We start from the raw sequence: 18146 nt of genomic DNA on the forward strand, positions 1-18146 counted from the left end.
AGTGTGTGGGGGGGGAGTGTGTGGGGGGAAGTGTGTGGGGGGAAAGTGTGTGGGGGGAAGTGTGTGGGGGGGAAGTGTGTGGGGGGAAAGTGTGTGGGGGGGAAGTGTGTGGGGGGAAAGTGTGTGGGGGGAAGTGTGTGGGGGGGAAAGTGTGTGGGGGGAAGTGTGTGGGGGGAAGTGTGTGGGGGGAAGTGTGTGGGGGCACGCTGAGTGGAGAAGTGTGTGGGGGGAAGTGTGTGGGGGGAAGTGTGTGGGGGGAAGTGTGTGGGGGGAAGTGTGTGGGGGGGAAGTGTGTGGGGGGGAAGTGTGTGGGGGGAAGTGTGTGGGGGGGAAGTGTGTGGGGGGGAAGTGTGTGGGGGGGAAGTGTGTGGGGGGGAAGTGTGTGGGGGGGAAGTGTGTGGGGGGGAAGTGTGTGGGGGGGAAGTGTGTGGGGGGGAAGTGTGTGGGGGGGAAGTGTGTGGGGGGGAAGTGTGTGGGGGGGAAGTGTGTGGGGGGGGAAGTGTGTGGGGGGGAAGTGTGTGGGGGGGAAGTGTGTGGGGGGGAAGTGTGTGGGGGGGAAGTGTGTGTGTGTGGGGGGAAGTGTGTGGGGGGGAAGTGGGGGGGAAGTGTGTGTGTGGGGGGGGGAAGTGTGTGTGGGGGATTGGGAAGTGGGGGGAAGTGTGTGTGTGGGGGGGGAAGTGTGTGTGGGGAAGTGTGTGTGGGGGGAAGAGTGTGTGGGGGGAGAGGTGTGTGGGGGGAGAGAGTGTGTGGGGGGAGAGAGTGTGTGGGGGGGAGAGTGTGTGGGGGAGAGAGTGTGTGGGGGGAGGAGTGTGTGGGGGGGGAGAGTGTGTGGGGGGAGAGAGTGTGTGGGGGGAGGGAGTGTGTGGGGGGAGGGAGTGTGTGGGGGGAGGGAGTGTGGGGGGGAGGTGTGGGGGGAAGTGTGAGTGTGTGGGGGGAAGTGTGAGTGTGTGGGGGGAAGTGTGAGTGTGTGGGGGGAAGTGTGAGTGTGTGGGGGGAAGTGTGAGTGTGGGGGGGAAGTGTGAGTGTGTGGGGGGAGTGTGAGTGTGTGGGGGGAAGTGTGAGTGTGTGGGGGGAAGTGTGAGTGTGTGGGGGGAAGTGTGAGTGTGTGGGGGGAAGTGTGAGTGTGTGGGGGGAAGTGTGAGTGTGTGGGGGGGAAGTGTGAGTGTGTGGGGGGAAGTGTGAGTGTGTGGGGGGAAGTGTGAGTGTGTGGGGGGAAGTGTGAGTGTGTGGGGGGAAGTGTGAGTGTGTGGGGGGGAAGTGTGAGTGTGTGGGGGGAAGTGTGAGTGTGTGGGGGGAAGTGTGAGTGTGTGGGGGGAAGTGTGAGTGTGTGGGGGGAAGTGTGAGTGTGTGGGGGGAAGTGTGAGTGTGTGGGGGGAAGTGTGAGTGTGTGGGGGGAAGTGTGAGTGTGTGGGGGGAAGTGTGAGTGTGTGGGGGGCGAGTAGAGAGTGGTGAGTGTGTGGGGGGAAGTGTGAGTGTGTGGGGGGAAGTGTGAGTGTGTGGGGGGAAGTGTGAGTGTGTGGGGGGAAGTGCGAGTGTGTGGGGGGAAGTGCGAGTGTGTGGGGGGAAGTGCGAGTGTGTGGGGGGAAGTGCGAGTGTGTGGGGGGAAGTGCGAGTGTGTGGGGGGAAGTGCGAGTGTGTGGGGGGAAGTGCGAGTGTGTGGGGGGAAGTGCGAGTGTGTGGGGGGAAGTGCGAGTGTGTGGGGGGAAGTGCGAGTGTGTGGGGGGAAGTGCGAGTGTGTGGGGGGAAGTGCGAGTGTGTGGGGGGAAGTGCGAGTGTGTGGGGGGAAGTGCGAGTGTGTGGGGGGAAGTGCGAGTGTGTGGGGGGAAGTGCGAGTGTGTGGGGGGAAGTGCGAGTGTGTGGGGGGAAGTGCGAGTGTGTGGGGGGAAGTGCGAGTGTGTGGGGGGAAGTGCGAGTGTGTGGGGGGAAGTGCGAGTGTGTGGGGGGAAGTGCGAGTGTGTGGGGGGAAGTGCGAGTGTGTGGGGGGAAGTGCGAGTGTGTGGGGGAAGTGCGAGTGTGTGGGGGGAAGTGCGAGTGTGTGGGGGGAAGTGCGAGTGTGTGGGGGGAAGTGCGAGTGTGTGGGGGGAAGTGCGAGTGTGTGGGGGGAAGTGCGAGTGTGTGGGGGGGAAGTGCGAGTGTGTGGGGGGGAAGTGCGAGTGTGTGGGGGGGAAGTGCGAGTGTGTGGGGGGAAGTGCGAGTGTGTGGGGGGAAGTGCGAGTGTGTGGGGGGAAGTGCGAGTGTGGGGGGGGAAGTGCGAGTGTGGGGGGGGAAGTGCGAGTGTGCGGGGGGAAGTGCGAGTGTGCGGGGGGAAGTGCGAGTGTGGGGGGGGAAGTGCGAGTGTGCGGGGGGAAGTGCGAGTGTGCGGGGGGAAGTGCGAGTGTGCGGGGGAAGTGCGAGTGTGCGGGGGGAAGTGCGAGTGTGCGGGGGGAAGTGCGAGTGTGCGGGGGGAAGTGCGAGTGTGCGGGGGGAAGTGCGAGTGTGCGGGGGGAAGTGCGAGTGTGCGGGGGGAAGTGCGAGTGTGCGGGGGGAAGTGCGAGTGTGCGGGGGGAAGTGCGAGTGTGCGGGGGGAAGTGCGAGTGTGCGGGGGGAAGTGCGAGTGTGCGGGGGGAAGTGCGAGTGTGCGGGGGGAAGTGCGAGTGTGCGGGGGGAAGTGCGAGTGTGCGGGGGGAAGTGCGAGTGTGCGGGGGGAAGTGCGAGTGTGGGGGGAAGTGTGAGTGTGGGGGGAAGTGTGAGGGGAAGTGTGAGTGTGGGGGGAAGTGTGAGGGGAAGTGTGAGTGTGGGGGGAAGTGTGTGGGGGGGGAAGTGTGTGGGGGGGAAGTGTGTGGGGGGGGAAGTGTGTGGGGGGGAAGTGTGTGGGGGGGGGAAGTGTGTGGGGGGGGGAAGTGTGTGGGGGGGAAGTGTGTGGGGGGAAGTGTGTGGGGGGAAGTGTGTGGGGGGAAGTGTGTGTGGGGGGGGGAAGTGTGGTGGGGGGGAAGTGTGTGTGGGGGGGGGGAAGTGTGTGTGGGGGGAAGTGTGTGTGGGGGGGAAGTGTGTGTGTGGGGGGGAAGTATGTGTGGGGGGAAGTGTGTGTGGGGGGAAGTATGTGTGGGGGGAAGTGTGTGTGGGGGGGAAGTGTGTGTGTGGGGGGGAAGTGTGTGTGTGGGGGAAGTATGTGTGGGGGGGAAGTGTGTGTGGGGGAAGTGTGTGTGTGGGGAAGTGTGTGTGGGGGGGGAAGTGCGAGTGTGGGGGGGGAAGTGCGAGTGTGCGGGGGGAAGTGCGAGTGTGCGGGGGGAAGTGCGAGTGTGCGGGGGGAAGTGCGAGTGTGCGGGGGGAAGTGCGAGTGTGCGGGGGGAAGTGCGAGTGTGCGGGGGGAAGTGCGAGTGTGCGGGGGGAAGTGCGAGTGTGCGGGGGGAAGTGCGAGTGTGCGGGGGGAAGTGCGAGTGTGCGGGGGGAAGTGCGAGTGTGCGGGGGGAAGTGCGAGTGTGCGGGGGAAGTGCGAGTGTGCGGGGGGAAGTGCGAGTGTGCGGGGGGAAGTGCGAGTGTGCGGGGGGAAGTGCGAGTGTGCGGGGGGAAGTGCGAGTGTGCGGGGGGAAGTGTGTGTGTGGGGGGGAAGTGTGTGTGTGGGGGAAGTATGTGTGGGGGGAAGTGTGTGTGGGGGGGAAGTGTGTGTGTGGGGAAGTGTGTGTGCGGGGGGAAGTGCGAGTGTGGGGGGGGAAGTGCGAGTGTGCGGGGGGAAGTGCGAGTGTGCGGGGGGAAGTGCGAGTGTGCGGGGGGAAGTGCGAGTGTGCGGGGGAAGTGCGAGTGTGCGGGGGGAAGTGCGAGTGTGCGGGGGGAAGTGCGAGTGTGCGGGGGGAAGTGCGAGTGTGCGGGGGGAAGTGCGAGTGTGCGGGGGGAAGTGCGAGTGTGCGGGGGGAAGTGCGAGTGTGCGGGGGGAAGTGCGAGTGTGCGGGGGGAAGTGCGAGTGTGCGGGGGGAAGTGCGAGTGTGCGGGGGGAAGTGCGAGTGTGCGGGGGGAAGTGCGAGTGTGCGGGGGGAAGTGCGAGTGTGCGGGGGGAAGTGCGAGTGTGCGGGGGGAAGTGCGAGTGTGCGGGGGGAAGTGCGAGTGTGCGGGGGGAAGTGCGAGTGTGGGGGGAAGTGTGAGTGTGGGGGGAAGTGTGAGGGGGAAGTGTGAGTGTGGGGGGAAGTGTGAGGGGAAGTGTGAGTGTGGGGGGAAGTGTGTGGGGGGGGAAGTGTGTGGGGGGGAAGTGTGTGGGGGGGGAAGTGTGTGGGGGGGAAGTGTGTGGGGGGGGGGAAGTGTGTGGGGGGGGGAAGTGTGTGGGGGGGAAGTGTGTGGGGGGAAGTGTGTGGGGGGAAGTGTGTGGGGGGAAGTGTGTGTGGGGGGGGAAGTGTGTGGGGGGGAAGTGTGTGTGGGGGGGGGGGAAGTGTGTGTGGGGGGAAGTGTGTGTGGGGGGGAAGTGTGTGTGTGGGGGGAAGTATGTGTGGGGGGAAGTGTGTGTGGGGGGGAAGTATGTGTGGGGGGAAGTGTGTGTGGGGGGGAAGTGTGTGTGTGGGGGGGAAGTGTGTGTGTGGGGGAAGTATGTGTGGGGGGAAGTGTGTGTGGGGGGAAGTGTGTGTGTGGGGGAAGTGTGTGTGTGGGGGGAAGTGTGTGTGGGGGGAAGTGTGTGTGTGTGTGGGGGGGGGGGGAAGTGTGTGTGGGGAAGTGTGTGTGGGGGAAGTGTGTGTGTGTGTGTGGGGGGGGGGAGTGTGTGTGTGGGGGGGGGGAAGTGTGTGTGTGGAGGGAAGTGTGTGTGTGGGGGGAAGTGTGTGTGTGGGGGAAGTGTGTGTGTGGGGGAAGTGTGTGTGTGGGGGAAGTGTGTGTGTGGGGGGAAGTGTGTGTGTGGGGGGGAAGTGTGTGTGTGGGGGGGAAGTGTGTGTGTGGGGGGAAGTGTGTGGGGGGGAAGTGTGTGGGGGGAAGTGTGGGGGGGAAGTGTGTGGGGGGGGGAAGTGTGTGGGGGGGGAAGTGTGTGGGGGGGAAGTGTGTGTGGGGGGAAGTGTGTGTGTGGGGGGAAGTGTGTGTGTGGGGGGAAGTGTGTGTGTGGGGGGAAGTGTGTGTGTGGGGGGAAGTGTGTGTGTGGGGGGAAGTGTGTGTGTGGGGGGAAGTGTGTGTGTGGGGGGAAGTGTGTGTGTGGGGGGAAGTGTGTGTGTGGGGGGAAGTGTGTGTGTGGGGGGAAGTGTGTGTGTGGGGGGAAGTGTGTGTGTGGGGGGAAGTGTGTGTGTGGGGGGAAGTGTGTGTGTGGGGGGAAGTGTGTGTGTGGGGGGAAGTGTGTGTGTGGGGGGAAGTGTGTGTGGGGGGGAGTGTGTGTGGGGGGGAGTGTGTGTGGGGGGGAGTGTGTGGGGGGGGGGAGTGTGTGGGGGGGGGGAGTGTGTGGGGGGAAGTGTGTGGGGGGAAGTGTGTGGGGGGGGAGTGTGTGGGGGGAAGTGTGTGGGGGGAAAGTGTGTGGGGGGAAGTGTGTGGGGGGAAAGTGTGTGGGGGGAAAGTGTGTGGGGGGGAAGTGTGTGGGGGGAAAGTGTGTGGGGGGAAGTGTGTGGGGGGGAAAGTGTGTGGGGGGAAGTGTGTGGGGGGAAGTGTGTGGGGGGAAGTGTGTGGGGGGAAGTGTGTGGGGGGAAGTGTGTGGGGGGGAAGTGTGTGGGGGGAAGTGTGTGGGGGGAAGTGTGTGGGGGGAAGTGTGTGGGGGAAAGTGTGTGGGGGAAAGTGTGTGGGGGGAAGTGTGTGGGGGGGAAGTGTGTGGGGGGGAAGTGTGTGGGGGGGAAGTGTGTGGGGGGGAAGTGTGTGGGGGGGAAGTGTGTGGGGGGGAAGTGTGTGGGGGGGGGAAGTGTGTGGGGGGAAGTGTGTGGGGGGGAAGTGTGTGGGGGGGAAGTGTGTGGGGGGGAAGTGTGTGTGTGTGGGGGGAAAGTGTGTGGGGGGGAAGTGGGGGGGAAGTGTGTGTGTGGGGGGGGGGAAGTGTGTGTGGGGGGGAAGTGGGGGGAAGTGTGTGTGTGGGGGGGGAAGTATGTGTGTGGGGAAGTGTGTGTGGGGGGAAGTGTGTGTGGGGGGGAGAGTGTGTGGGGGGGAGAGTGTGTGGGGGGAGAGAGTGTGTGGGGGGAGAGAGTGTGTGGGGGGAGAGAGTGTGTGGGGGGAGAGAGTGTGTGGGGGGAGAGAGTGTGTGGGGGGAGGGAGTGTGTGGGGGGAGGGAGTGTGTGGGGGGAGGGAGTGTGGGGGGGAGGGAGTGTGGGGGGAAGTGTGAGTGTGTGGGGGGAAGTGTGAGTGTGTGGGGGGAAGTGTGAGTGTGTGGGGGGAAGTGTGAGTGTGTGGGGGGAAGTGTGAGTGTGTGGGGGGAAGTGTGAGTGTGTGGGGGGAAGTGTGAGTGTGTGGGGGGAAGTGTGAGTGTGTGGGGGGAAGTGTGTGGGGGGGGAAGTGTGTGGGGGGGGAAGTGTGTGGGGGGGAAGTGTGTGGGGGGGAAGTGTGTGGGGGGGGAAGTGTGTGGGGGGGAAGTGTGTGGGGGGGAAGTGTGTGGGGGGGAAGTGTGTGGGGGGGAAGTGTGTGGGGGGGAAGTGTGTGGGGGGAAGTGTGTGGGGGGAAGTGGGGGGGAAGTGTGTGTGGGGGGGGAAGTGGGGGGGAAGTGTGTGTGTGTGGGGGGAAAGTGTGTGGGGGGGAAGTGGGGGGGAAGTGTGTGTGTGGGGGGGGGAAGTGTGTGTGGGGGGGAAGTGGGGGGAAGTGTGTGTGTGGGGGGGGAAGTATGTGTGTGGGGAAGTGTGTGTGGGGGGAAGTGTGTGTGGGGGGGAGAGTGTGTGGGGGGGAGAGTGTGTGGGGGGAGAGAGTGTGTGGGGGGAGAGAGTGTGTGGGGGGAGAGAGTGTGTGGGGGGAGAGAGTGTGTGGGGGGAGAGAGTGTGTGGGGGGAGAGAGTGTGTGGGGGGAGGGAGTGTGGGGGGGAGGGAGTGTGTGGGGGGAAGTGTGAGTGTGTGGGGGGAAGTGTGAGTGTGTGGGGGGAAGTGTGAGTGTGTGGGGGGAAGTGTGAGTGTGTGGGGGGAAGTGTGAGTGTGTGGGGGGAAGTGTGAGTGTGTGGGGGAAGTGTGAGTGTGTGGGGGGAAGTGTGAGTGTGTGGGGGGAAGTGTGAGTGTGTGGGGGGAAGTGTGAGTGTGTGGGGGAAGTGTGAGTGTGTGGGGGGAAGTGTGAGTGTGTGGGGGGAAGTGTGAGTGTGTGGGGGGAAGTGTGAGTGTGTGGGGGGAAGTGTGAGTGTGTGGGGGGAAGTGTGAGTGTGTGGGGGGAAGTGTGAGTGTGTGGGGGGAAGTGTGAGTGTGTGGGGGGAAGTGTGAGTGTGTGGGGGGAAGTGTGAGTGTGTGGGGGGAAGTGTGAGTGTGTGGGGGGAAGTGTGAGTGTGTGGGGGGAAGTGTGAGTGTGTGGGGGGAAGTGTGAGTGTGTGGGGGGAAGTGTGAGTGTGTGGGGGGAAGTGTGAGTGTGTGGGGGGAAGTGTGAGTGTGTGGGGGGAAGTGTGAGTGTGTGGGGGGAAGTGTGAGTGTGTGGGGGGAAGTGTGAGTGTGTGGGGGGAAGTGTGAGTGTGTGGGGGGAAGTGCGAGTGTGTGGGGGGAAGTGCGAGTGTGTGGGGGAAGTGCGAGTGTGTGGGGGGAAGTGCGAGTGTGTGGGGGGAAGTGCGAGTGTGTGGGGGAAGTGCGAGTGTGTGGGGGGAAGTGCGAGTGTGTGGGGGGAAGTGCGAGTGTGTGGGGGGAAGTGCGAGTGTGTGGGGGGAAGTGCGAGTGTGTGGGGGAAGTGCGAGTGTGTGGGGGAAGTGCGAGTGTGTGGGGGGAAGTGCGAGTGTGTGGGGGGAAGTGCGAGTGTGTGGGGGGAAGTGCGAGTGTGTGGGGGGAAGTGCGAGTGTGTGGGGGAAGTGCGAGTGTGTGGGGGGAAGTGCGAGTGTGTGGGGGGAAGTGCGAGTGTGTGGGGGGAAGTGCGAGTGTGTGGGGGGAAGTGCGAGTGTGTGGGGGAAGTGCGAGTGTGTGGGGGGAAGTGCGAGTGTGTGGGGGGGAAGTGCGAGTGTGTGGGGGGAAGTGCGAGTGTGTGGGGGGAAGTGCGAGTGTGTGGGGGGAAGTGCGAGTGTGTGGGGGGAAGTGCGAGTGTGTGGGGGGAAGTGCGAGTGTGTGGGGGGAAGTGCGAGTGTGTGGGGGGGAAGTGCGAGTGTGTGGGGGGGAAGTGCGAGTGTGTGGGGGGAAGTGCGAGTGTGTGGGGGAAGTGCGAGTGTGTGGGGGGGAAGTGCGAGTGTGTGGGGGGAAGTGCGAGTGTGGGGGGGGGAAGTGCGAGTGTGGGGGGGGGAAGTGCGAGTGTGGGGGGGGAAGTGCGAGTGTGGGGGGGGAAGAGCGAGTGTGGGGGGGGGAAGTGCGAGTGTGGGGGGGAAGTGCGAGTGTGCGGGGGGAAGTGCGAGTGTGCGGGGGGAAGTGCGAGTGTGCGGGGGGAAGTGCGAGTGTGCGGGGGGAAGTGCGAGTGTGCGGGGGGAAGTGCGAGTGTGCGGGGGGAAGTGCGAGTGTGCGGGGGGAAGTGCGAGTGTGCGGGGGGAAGTGCGAGTGTGCGGGGGGAAGTGCGAGTGTGCGGGGGGAAGTGCGAGTGTGCGGGGGGAAGTGCGAGTGTGCGGGGGGAAGTGCGAGTGTGCGGGGGGAAGTGCGAGTGTGCGGGGGGAAGTGCGAGTGTGCGGGGGGAAGTGCGAGTGTGCGGGGGGAAGTGCGAGTGTGCGGGGGAAGTGCGAGTGTGCGGGGGGAAGTGCGAGTGTGCGGGGGAAGTGCGAGTGTGCGGGGGGAAGTGCGAGTGTGCGGGGGGAAGTGCGAGTGTGCGGGGGAAGTGCGAGTGTGGGGGGAAGTGTGAGTGTGGGGGGAAGTGTGAGGGGAAGTGTGAGTGTGGGGGGAAGTGTGAGGGGAAGTGTGAGTGTGGGGGGAAGTGTGTGGGGGGGGAAGTGTGTGGGGGGAAGTGTGTGGGGGGGGAAGTGTGTGGGGGGGAAGTGTGTGGGGGGGGGAAGTGTGTGGGGGGGGGAAGTGTGTGGGGGGGAAGTGTGTGGGGGGAAGTGTGTGGGGGGGAAGTGTGTGGGGGGAAGTGTGTGTGGGGGGGAAGTGTGTGGGGGGGAAGTGTGTGTGGGGGGGGGGAAGTGTGTGTGGGGGGAAGTGTGTGTGGGGGGGAAGTGTGTGTGTGGGGGGGAAGTATGTGTGGGGGGAAGTGTGTGTGGGGGGGAAGTATGTGTGGGGGGAAGTGTGTGTGGGGGGGAAGTGTGTGTGTGGGGGGGAAGTGTGTGTGTGGGGGAAGTATGTGTGGGGGGAAGTGTGTGTGGGGGGAAGTGTGTGTGTGGGGAAGTGTGTGTGTGGGGGGAAGTGTGTGTGGGGGGAAGTGTGTGTGTGTGTGGGGGGGGGGGGAAGTGTGTGTGGGGAAGTGTGTGTGGGGGAAGTGTGTGTGTGTGTGGGGGGGGGGGAGTGTGTGTGTGGGGGGGGGGGGAAGTGTGTGTGTGTGGAGGGAAGTGTGTGTGTGGGGGGAAGTGTGTGTGTGGGGGAAGTGTGTGTGTGGGGGAAGTGTGTGTGTGGGGGGGAAGTGTGTGTGTGGGGGGGAAGTGTGTGTGTGGGGGGGAAGTGTGTGTGTGGGGGGAAGTGTGTGGGGGGGAAGTGTGTGGGGGGGAAGTGTGGGGGGGGAAGTGTGTGGGGGGGGGAAGTGTGTGGGGGGGGGAAGTGTGTGGGGGGGAAGTGTGTGTGGGGGGGAAGTGTGTGTGTGGGGGGAAGTGTGTGTGTGGGGGGAAGTGTGTGTGTGGGGGGAAGTGTGTGTGTGGGGGGAAGTGTGTGTGTGGGGGGAAGTGTGTGTGTGGGGGGAAGTGTGTGTGTGGGGGGAAGTGTGTGTGTGGGGGGAAGTGTGTGTGTGGGGGGAAGTGTGTGTGTGGGGGGAAGTGTGTGTGTGGGGGGAAGTGTGTGTGTGGGGGGAAGTGTGTGTGTGGGGGGGAAGTGTGTGTGTGGGGGGAAGTGTGTGTGTGGGGGGAAGTGTGTGTGTGGGGGGAAGTGTGCGTGTGGGGGGAAGTGTGCGTGGGGGGGGAAGTGTGCGTGGGGGGGGAAGTGTGCGTGGGGGGGAAGTGTGCGTGGGGGGGAAGTGTGCGTGGGGGGGAAGTGTGCGTGGGGGGAAGTGTATGTGGGGGATGTGTGTGGGGGATGTGTGTGGGGGATGTGTGTGGGGGATGTGTGTGGAAGTGTGTGAAGATGTGTATGTGGGGGGCAGGTATGTGTGTGGGATATATATATATATATATATATATATATATATATATATATATATATATATATATATATATATATATATATATATATATATATATATATATATATATATATATATATCTCTAAGGGTGGCTCTCTAATGCTGCAGCCCTTAGAGGCCTTCCCTGGCCACAGTACCCTTGGTACCTTTTACAAGGGACTGACAGGTGGCCAGAGGTGCCAATTGGGAGCACAAGGTCCAGTTTTGGTGAAAGAACACAGGCCCTGGGAACCTGATTGGCAGGGCCCACGGCACATCAAGTCAAAGTGCATCAGTAGTGTGGCAAAAAGTAAGTAAGTGTGTGTGTGGGGGGGGGTTACTGCAACAGAAACCCAGCTTACTACACTTAGGGTTCGGTGTGGGTCATCATGGAGGGCTATTAGTCTTCAGGGCAGTCGGTTCTTTGCTTTTCTCGTCCTAGTGTTTTCTTCGCTCCCTACATTGTACCTGCTGGCATCAAGGGTTCGCTCAAAGGTTTGTTGCCCCCATCGGCATTCTTTGGATGGGACCCGTCCGACTAAGTTTGTGACAACCTTTGGTTATCGCTTTTTGACTTCAAGGTGGCTCTCAGGGCTTTAGGGTCATTTGTTACCATCTGCCGCTTGATTTTTCCGGTGTTTCTCGACACCTTCTTCACTTTCCCAAGCAATTACGATGGCTTTATACCCAAACTTTTCATCTTCATAATAAAATCAAAGTTCTATATTATGGAGTCACATTTGCTCATACGGTTCAACCGAGATCATGGCCAACGCGGGGCATTGACATGAACTGAATGGTTATTCAGAATAGAGACTTCTGAATTGACTTCTAACTCCCTGTGGAACTTCACAAGTGGCTTACATGTTAAAAAAAAAAGAGCTTACTGCAAGAAAATCTGAAGAAAAAAATCCCAAGGCAATTAAGAATTGCTGAGCATGAGAAAAGCAGATTAGTCTTCAGAGCAGGGCCGGACAATACAGCACAAGAGCTAAAATAAAGGGGGTATGCCCACCTACGCATTTTTATGTGTAAGCAGTGGTGCATGCAGAACAAATGTCTGTTTCTTAACCTTGAGAATCAGTTTAAAGACGTGACACTCATGTGGAACTTACTGACGGGGTACAGAAATGTACCAAGGCATAGGGGTAGCTACTTTCAATTACTTATAATATTTATGTCTACATTGTAAACATGTTCTCTTTCCAAATGTGTTAAACTTCTATTTGAAATGCTTACACCTTTACTAGTTTGACTGTCTCTTCTTACAATAACGTATAAAATAAACTTAATTTTGAACAAATTTCGTAAGCTGTAAAAACTTACTTGTGTTCAGCACATACACCAGGACACGTCTGACACAATTCGCAGGTGGCTCCTTGGAATTTTGGATCTGTGCATTTACACCGTCCACAATCACAGGTACCACGGCCATTACAAATTTGGCCATTTGTTGCAATACAACTAGTTGTATCCAGTGAACAGTCACAGGCACTACGAGTGAAGTTAGGGAAGCACTTACATACTCGACAATCGCAAATTCCATTTCCTAGGAGACAAAATAATCTCTGCTTTACGCCAAAGTATTACAAAAACAATTCTATTTTGAAAAGTTACAAAACTGACAATTTGCAAAATGTACAGAATGCTTAACTTAGAGTATATCTTCTTAAAAAGCAAAAACTTGCATGAAGTGGTTTTACTCTGTGTAACTTTAACCTGGAGACAGAGAATGTTCAACTGAAAAATAATCTTGTTTCTCCATTCATAGTTTTGCCAGCTGCTACCAATAATCACATTTTGAATTTTCTATTGCCTAATTTGAAATGCTAAAATTACCATGTGGTTATTTGAGAATATGAACAATTATAAAGGGGAATTTCTGTGAATTCTATTTCTTTTTGACTTGCTCTACATCTCCGCCATATTTGATTTTTTAATGCTTACCTCCACATATCAGGCCGTTTGATCTATCACAGTTAAAGTTGTCACATTCACAGAACTTTCCAGAGTAAATTTCATTTGGATTCTCCCTTTCTTTGCATACACATTGGCCACAAATACACTCTCCATTATTACTGCAAATTTCTGAAGCGTTGTCTTTTCTACAGAAAGCATCCATATTGTCACTATTTACTTCGTCGGTTCTGCATTCACAGATTCTACCAATACGTCCTTCGTTGCATCTAGAAATAAAGAATTGAATCAAGTATTGCAAGATAAAATTTGCTCACTACCCCATGTATGACTGCACAAACGTTAAAGATCAGCCCAACCAAATTCCAACCAACAGAAATAGTAAAAGAAGGTAAGTACAAACACTCACTGAGCGAAGGCTAGAGGCTATGGATAGGCAGAAAGCAAAAGCAAAAGTCTCCAAAGGAATACCAATTAAGCATGCCACTCTGAGCAAGTAAACAAAGAAAAGCAAGAAATAACAAACTGCATGAAGTAATAGCATTCTTGTACGATGAGATTTAAGACGTGATAGGGAAGCAGTGTGAAGACCTAATAGGTCTACAGTAGAAACAAAGCAAAATAAATTAATGTAATACAAATTACATATGTATGGAACCTCCGCTGTATTTCAAAACCATTATAGACAAGGGCTATAAGAGATAAATTACAAAATTGCACTGCTGCAAGCAGGTGCAAACTACTAAGGGGTTGAGAGATGCATCAGTGAAAGATGGATTGGTAGCTTCAAACCGCTTCAGACTTTTACTTCAGTCAGACCAAAGCTGCCTCAACAGTTTCAATGCTGCCCTAAAAAGTGCATGAATGTGACTTCCTGAGTGATGCTCTGCTAATGCACCTCCTGTAACCAATGAACAGACCATCACCCAAGCCACCAGTTGCTTGACTGTGAAATATACACTCTCCTAATCGTATTAGAAAATGGTCCATATACAAAAAACACAAATACCTGGCCCACAGGGTTATTCAATCCTGTAAAGACCTGGCTATAGTCTGCGTAAAACATTACAATTTAAATGATTCCAGTAAAAGTAATATCTGTGTACCTGCACGCTCCACATTCAAAGGTTCCATTCCCATTGAAACAGTCTGCACTATTTGGAATGCCTGAATTTTGGCAGTCACATTCACATATGAACTGAAGAGCAACCTCCACTTCCTCAGTGAATCCCAGCAGCTTGATCTTAATGGTTTCATCTTGCCCTTTCTTTGGGCACTTGTGAGCAGTGATACTAATTTCAAATTGCACCTAGAAGAAACAAAAGCGTTTAGTGTGCTTTAAAGCATATTATGTTACTTATATAGTTCTTATTTGCTCTCAAAATCAACAGAATACAGAAATTTCAAAGCCTTCCAGTTGTTACAGGACCCAGATTCCCCTTCTCCACTCTCTCCCTTACCATTATTAAAGGCTGCTTCAGGTGGTAACCAAAATGTTCTTTAATGTCAAACGGTAGGACAATTGCATCAAATAGGTAAAAAGTCGGGGTGACCATGTCAAAAAGGGGGCACTTCCCCACACCCCCCCAAACAAAAGAGAATGAGACTCGCCTCTCCCAAAAGTCTTCATCTTCTACGTGGAAAAATCTGGAAAGGCTCTCTGCATTGGTATGGTCAGTCCCAGGTCTGTGCTCCTCTGTAAAGTCCACTCTCTGTAGGGAGATGAATACCTCAACAGTTTGGGGTTTTCACCTTTTATTTGCATCAGCCATCTGAGAGGCCTGTGGTCAGTTTTCACAAGAAAGTGAGTACCAAACCGGTATGGTCTCAGCTTCTTCAGAGACCAAACTAGAGCAAAGTCTTTCCTCTCAATGGCACTCTAACACTGTTCTCTGGAGAGCAAACTCTTGCTAATAAAAGCAACAGGCTGGTTATGGCAATCATAGTTGGTCTGGGATAGGACCTACAGGTTGGATATGACCATCACAGTTGGTCTGGGATAGGACCACTCCAATCCCATGATCACAGGCATCAATCTGCACTATGAACTGCTTAGAATAATCTGGAGCTTTTAGAATGGGTGCTGAGCACATTGCTTCCTTCAGTGTCAAATGGCTTTTGGCAGCTCACTGTCCAGTTTACCTTCGTTGGCTGCTTTTCCGAGGTCAGTTCTGTGATGGGTGCTACAATGGTAACATACCCCTTCACATATCTCCTGTAGTGCCCAGTCAAGCCAAGGAATGCCCTGACTTGAGTCGGTGTTATTGGAGCTACCCAGTCCACAATTGTTTGGATCTTGGGCTGTAAGGGTTGAACTTGGCCTCCATCTAAAAGGTGGCCCAGGTATACAACAGATCCATGCCCTATCTGGCACTTGCTGGCCTTTTTAGTGAGACCTGCTCTCAGTAGAGCCTCAAAGACCTTTCCAAGGTAGATCAAGTGATCCTGCTAAGAGGAGCTATAGACCCAAATATATTCAAGATATGCTGAACTAAAAGACACCAATCCAGCAAGAACTTAGTTCACCAAGCTTTGGAAGATGGCAAGGGCATTCTTTAATCCAAATGGCATTACAGTGAACTGGTTATGTCCCATCTGGGGTAGAGTATGATGAGGATTTCTCTTTTGCTCCAGGGGTCAGACCAATCTGTCAGTACCCCGATGTCAAATCAAGAGTAATTAAACCTTTGGCTGCTCCCAACCTGTCAATTTATCAGCTCTTGGGATAGGGTGTGTGTGTGTAGGAGGCTGGCTTAGTATATGGTGCACACTTATTAAAGTGATGCATCTTGCACTAATTCAGGCAACCCTTATGGTGATTTTAGTGGTCTTTGATAACAACAGAAACCTCTCAAAGTGGTAGCTGTGGAGAGCTGCCTTCAGGCCCATCTTGAGAGAGAGTGATAAGCAGCTTGGTTTGCCAGTTTAAACATTAAGTATAGGTTAAACGAAAAAGAACCACACAGTGTTTATATAAAAATACACGCACTAACACATTGGTATTTCTCCTACTTGGAGATATCAACACATACACAACAATACTTTAATTGCAATAGGGTAAGTAGCACAAAATACAGTAGTCTCCAGGAGACCAAGACATATATTAAAAACGTGGAATGTGAACTGCAGGAAAAGATGGGACTTGGACCAGAAGACCCTGAGGAGTTGGGGACACATGGAACGGCCCAGGGTAAGTACCCAGAAACCCCACGAAGGGCTGTGTGTAGAGTGGGAATACTGCCGCGTGCCCAATGGAAGTCAATGGAGAAGTCTGGGTTGCAGTTTTGAAGAAGTACCCTGAAGAATTCCCGTGGAGGACGGAAGGTTACAGAGCCACCCCACCCGTGGATGCCCCAGAGTCCAGGTACCTACACCAGGGAAGCCATGTGCATAGGGATGTAGAGACCTTGGAAACCTCCGTAGACTACAATGGAAGACTTAAAAGTGCCTCTGGAGAAAAAGGTGAATTAGTCTGATGGAATCCAAGTGTGGATTCTGGAAGTGATGAACCTGCAAGCAGAGGGGACAGAGTCTATGCCTCCTAGGAGGGACCAGGAGGCACAGAGGAACAATGCCCACCAACGTCAGATGGTTCAGACGAGTTGACGGGGACCTTGTCACTGCAGGGGTGAGGATCAGGCGACACTGAGGAAGACCAGGAGTCGTGCCTGAGCAGTCCCACATCAAGCATTGGTAGCCGCAACTGGCATGGAGAACAAAGAAGGAGCAACGTTGGGACCAGCAAGGTCCAAGGAACTCGCCACAAGCAGGATAGTCAGAGCAGGCCCCGAGAAAGCAGGGGAGCCCACTGAAGCAGGAGAAGACCCTCAGAAGGACCCACTGGCGTCGCAAGAGGACCTCAAGCAGCTCACCAAGAATGAAGGCCCACAGTGCAGAGGATGCAGTGATGATGCTGTACTTGGCAGGAAGAGATGCCGGAGACTGGAGTTTCTTGTAGCACAAAGCTCTCTGGAGTACAGAGCCAAAAAGCCTTGGCAACGGCAAGTCAACACGGTGCACAGGGGTTCGGTGCCAGTGGTTCTGACGAGTGATACTGGCCTCAAAATTGCAGAGAGGACAGGTCAGGCCTCGAGGGAGTTGCAGAACCACCACCTGTGTTGCGGGGCCTTTCGAAGTCAGGAGAAGCAGACCGGTCAGCTTTGTTGCGGTGCCTGCAGATGCAGGGGAGTGACTACTCCAAGGGAGATTACTTTGGGTGCCCTTGAAGCCCACAGGTCTAGTGAAGATCCTGGAAGAAACAAAGACAGACGACGAAGATAACTTGCAGAACAGTGAGACTAGGAGCAGCAGGAGACTTCCTTGGCTCAGTCTTGGTTCCAGGTGAAGTCAGCAAACCCCTTTGTCCAGACGGTCGAAGAGTGATATCGGTTTTAGGCTCGAGTCTTGCCCCAAGACGAATCTAAGGAACCACCCACAGGTACACCCTTAAGTAACCTAGGAAAATGGGTGGAACGACTAGGGGTCTCACCCAGAGGAGAGACTGGACAGAGGGGAGGATACTCCCATGCCCTTTGTCCAGTTTAGCGCGGGAGCCCAGGTTTCCCTGAACTGGCTCAAAATGGAGTATGCAAGGAGGGCACCAAATGTGTCCTTCAAAGCGGTCTGGTGTCGCTGGCAAGCGTCCCCACCCCAGCCCAATACACCAAGTCCTGTCTGGGAGGTGGTCACACCTCCCTGCGACAGGAAACCTATTGTTCTACCTTCTACTGCTCACTCTTGGCTCAGCAGCAGGAGGGCAGAATCAGGTCTATGTCATGTCTGTGGTCAGAAGCAGCACTGGCTTGCTGTCAGACCTTGAAAGGCTGTAATCTGGCAATGCCGTGAGGCAGTTTTAAGTGTTTTTGTCTGGCTCCCTACAGGTACCACCTGTCCACTAATTTACTTGCTGACCTACCTCATCTAGTCCCATGGCTGCTTCGGTCACATGTGTGCCGACATCACAAATGCCCTCTTTAAATTCTCGGGTACCCAGAGGTCGGAGTCAAATTGTTTCAGTGAAGTATAGAGGGGAGATTTAGGGATATTGTGAAGTTCAGCTGAACTGTAGAAAACCCGAGGCAGCGGTTGTGAGTGGACAATGCAAATTTGTGGTTGTTGTAGGAAGCGTTTTTTTTTATTTAGTGTACCAAAATGAGGTCCACTATGTACAAAGTTCAGTCCACCCTTATTGGCTTACGGGAATTTAATTAATCACAAATGCGGTAGTGTGGGCGAGCAGTTTAGGCTTATCAGACGGTCGTGTTAAGCATTTGTTGTACAGAGTCAATAAATGAGACACTCAAGAAGTAACTCGAGACCACTTTGGAAAAATAATTTTTTTAATAGAAGTTTTAACACCAAGAACTTCAATATCGAATAAGTACTTAAGACACTATCAAATTTTACAGTAGAAAATGCGGATTTAACGCATGAGACTCGAACGTGGTAATGTTATCCAATGGGAGAAACATTCACTGCAAAGGGACACTTGCAAACTACTTGCAGGACTGTTCTTCTAGACTTCAGTTAAGCAAGGGGCCGAGGTCCAAGAAACCACAAGCAGTTCAATTTCCCCTGCCCTGGGGTGTCTGGGTGCAGAGTTGCTGATCACGGTGGTAGCCTCAAATCCTACACACGAGAGTCAATGAGAAAAAGTACCTGTAAGAAAGAAGCAGGGACGGGGGGGGATGGGGTCTCAAGGGCACAGGGACATTGTCGATTTCCGTGGCAGTGGGGCTCTGGCGCATAGGTGTTTGGTCCAGCAGGGTCAAGCTGTGAGAGTCTCACTTATTGTAAGCGACCTGGCGAAGAGGGAAAATAGGGCCACTCTCGAAGATGGCCTTGTGGATCCCAATGTCCCTCGAAAGTAGGTTGTGTTGGTATCTGGACTGGACACCCAACAAGCCTTGGTTGTGGCACCTGCTCTGGTACCACGGGTATTGGTGCAGGGCAGCGCCTGGGGGTCCTGGCCTGTCCAAACTCGGTGGGGA

At 55.9% G+C, this 18146-nt stretch overlaps 1 protein-coding gene across 4 annotated transcripts in view; it reads right to left on the bottom strand.

The window, feature by feature from the left end:
• The window catches only part of ITGB1 (integrin subunit beta 1), a 324864-nt gene that overhangs the window by 61743 nt on the left and 244975 nt on the right, over window positions 1-18146 (bottom strand). For all 4 annotated transcript variants that reach the window (XM_085631856.1, XM_085631854.1, XM_085631857.1 and 1 more), the window contains exons 11-13: window positions 13263-13465; window positions 12187-12425; window positions 11566-11788 (exon numbers count right to left, since the gene is read on the bottom strand). In XM_085631856.1, coding sequence (XP_085487982.1) covers window positions 11566-11788; window positions 12187-12425; window positions 13263-13465 — 665 coding nt within the window. The remainder of the gene's footprint in view (window positions 1-11565; window positions 11789-12186; window positions 12426-13262; window positions 13466-18146) is intronic.

The sequence above is a fragment of the Triturus cristatus genome, chromosome 10 (genome assembly GCF_964204655.1).
Source record: "Triturus cristatus chromosome 10, aTriCri1.1, whole genome shotgun sequence".
Lineage (NCBI taxonomy): Eukaryota > Metazoa > Chordata > Amphibia > Caudata > Salamandridae > Triturus > Triturus cristatus.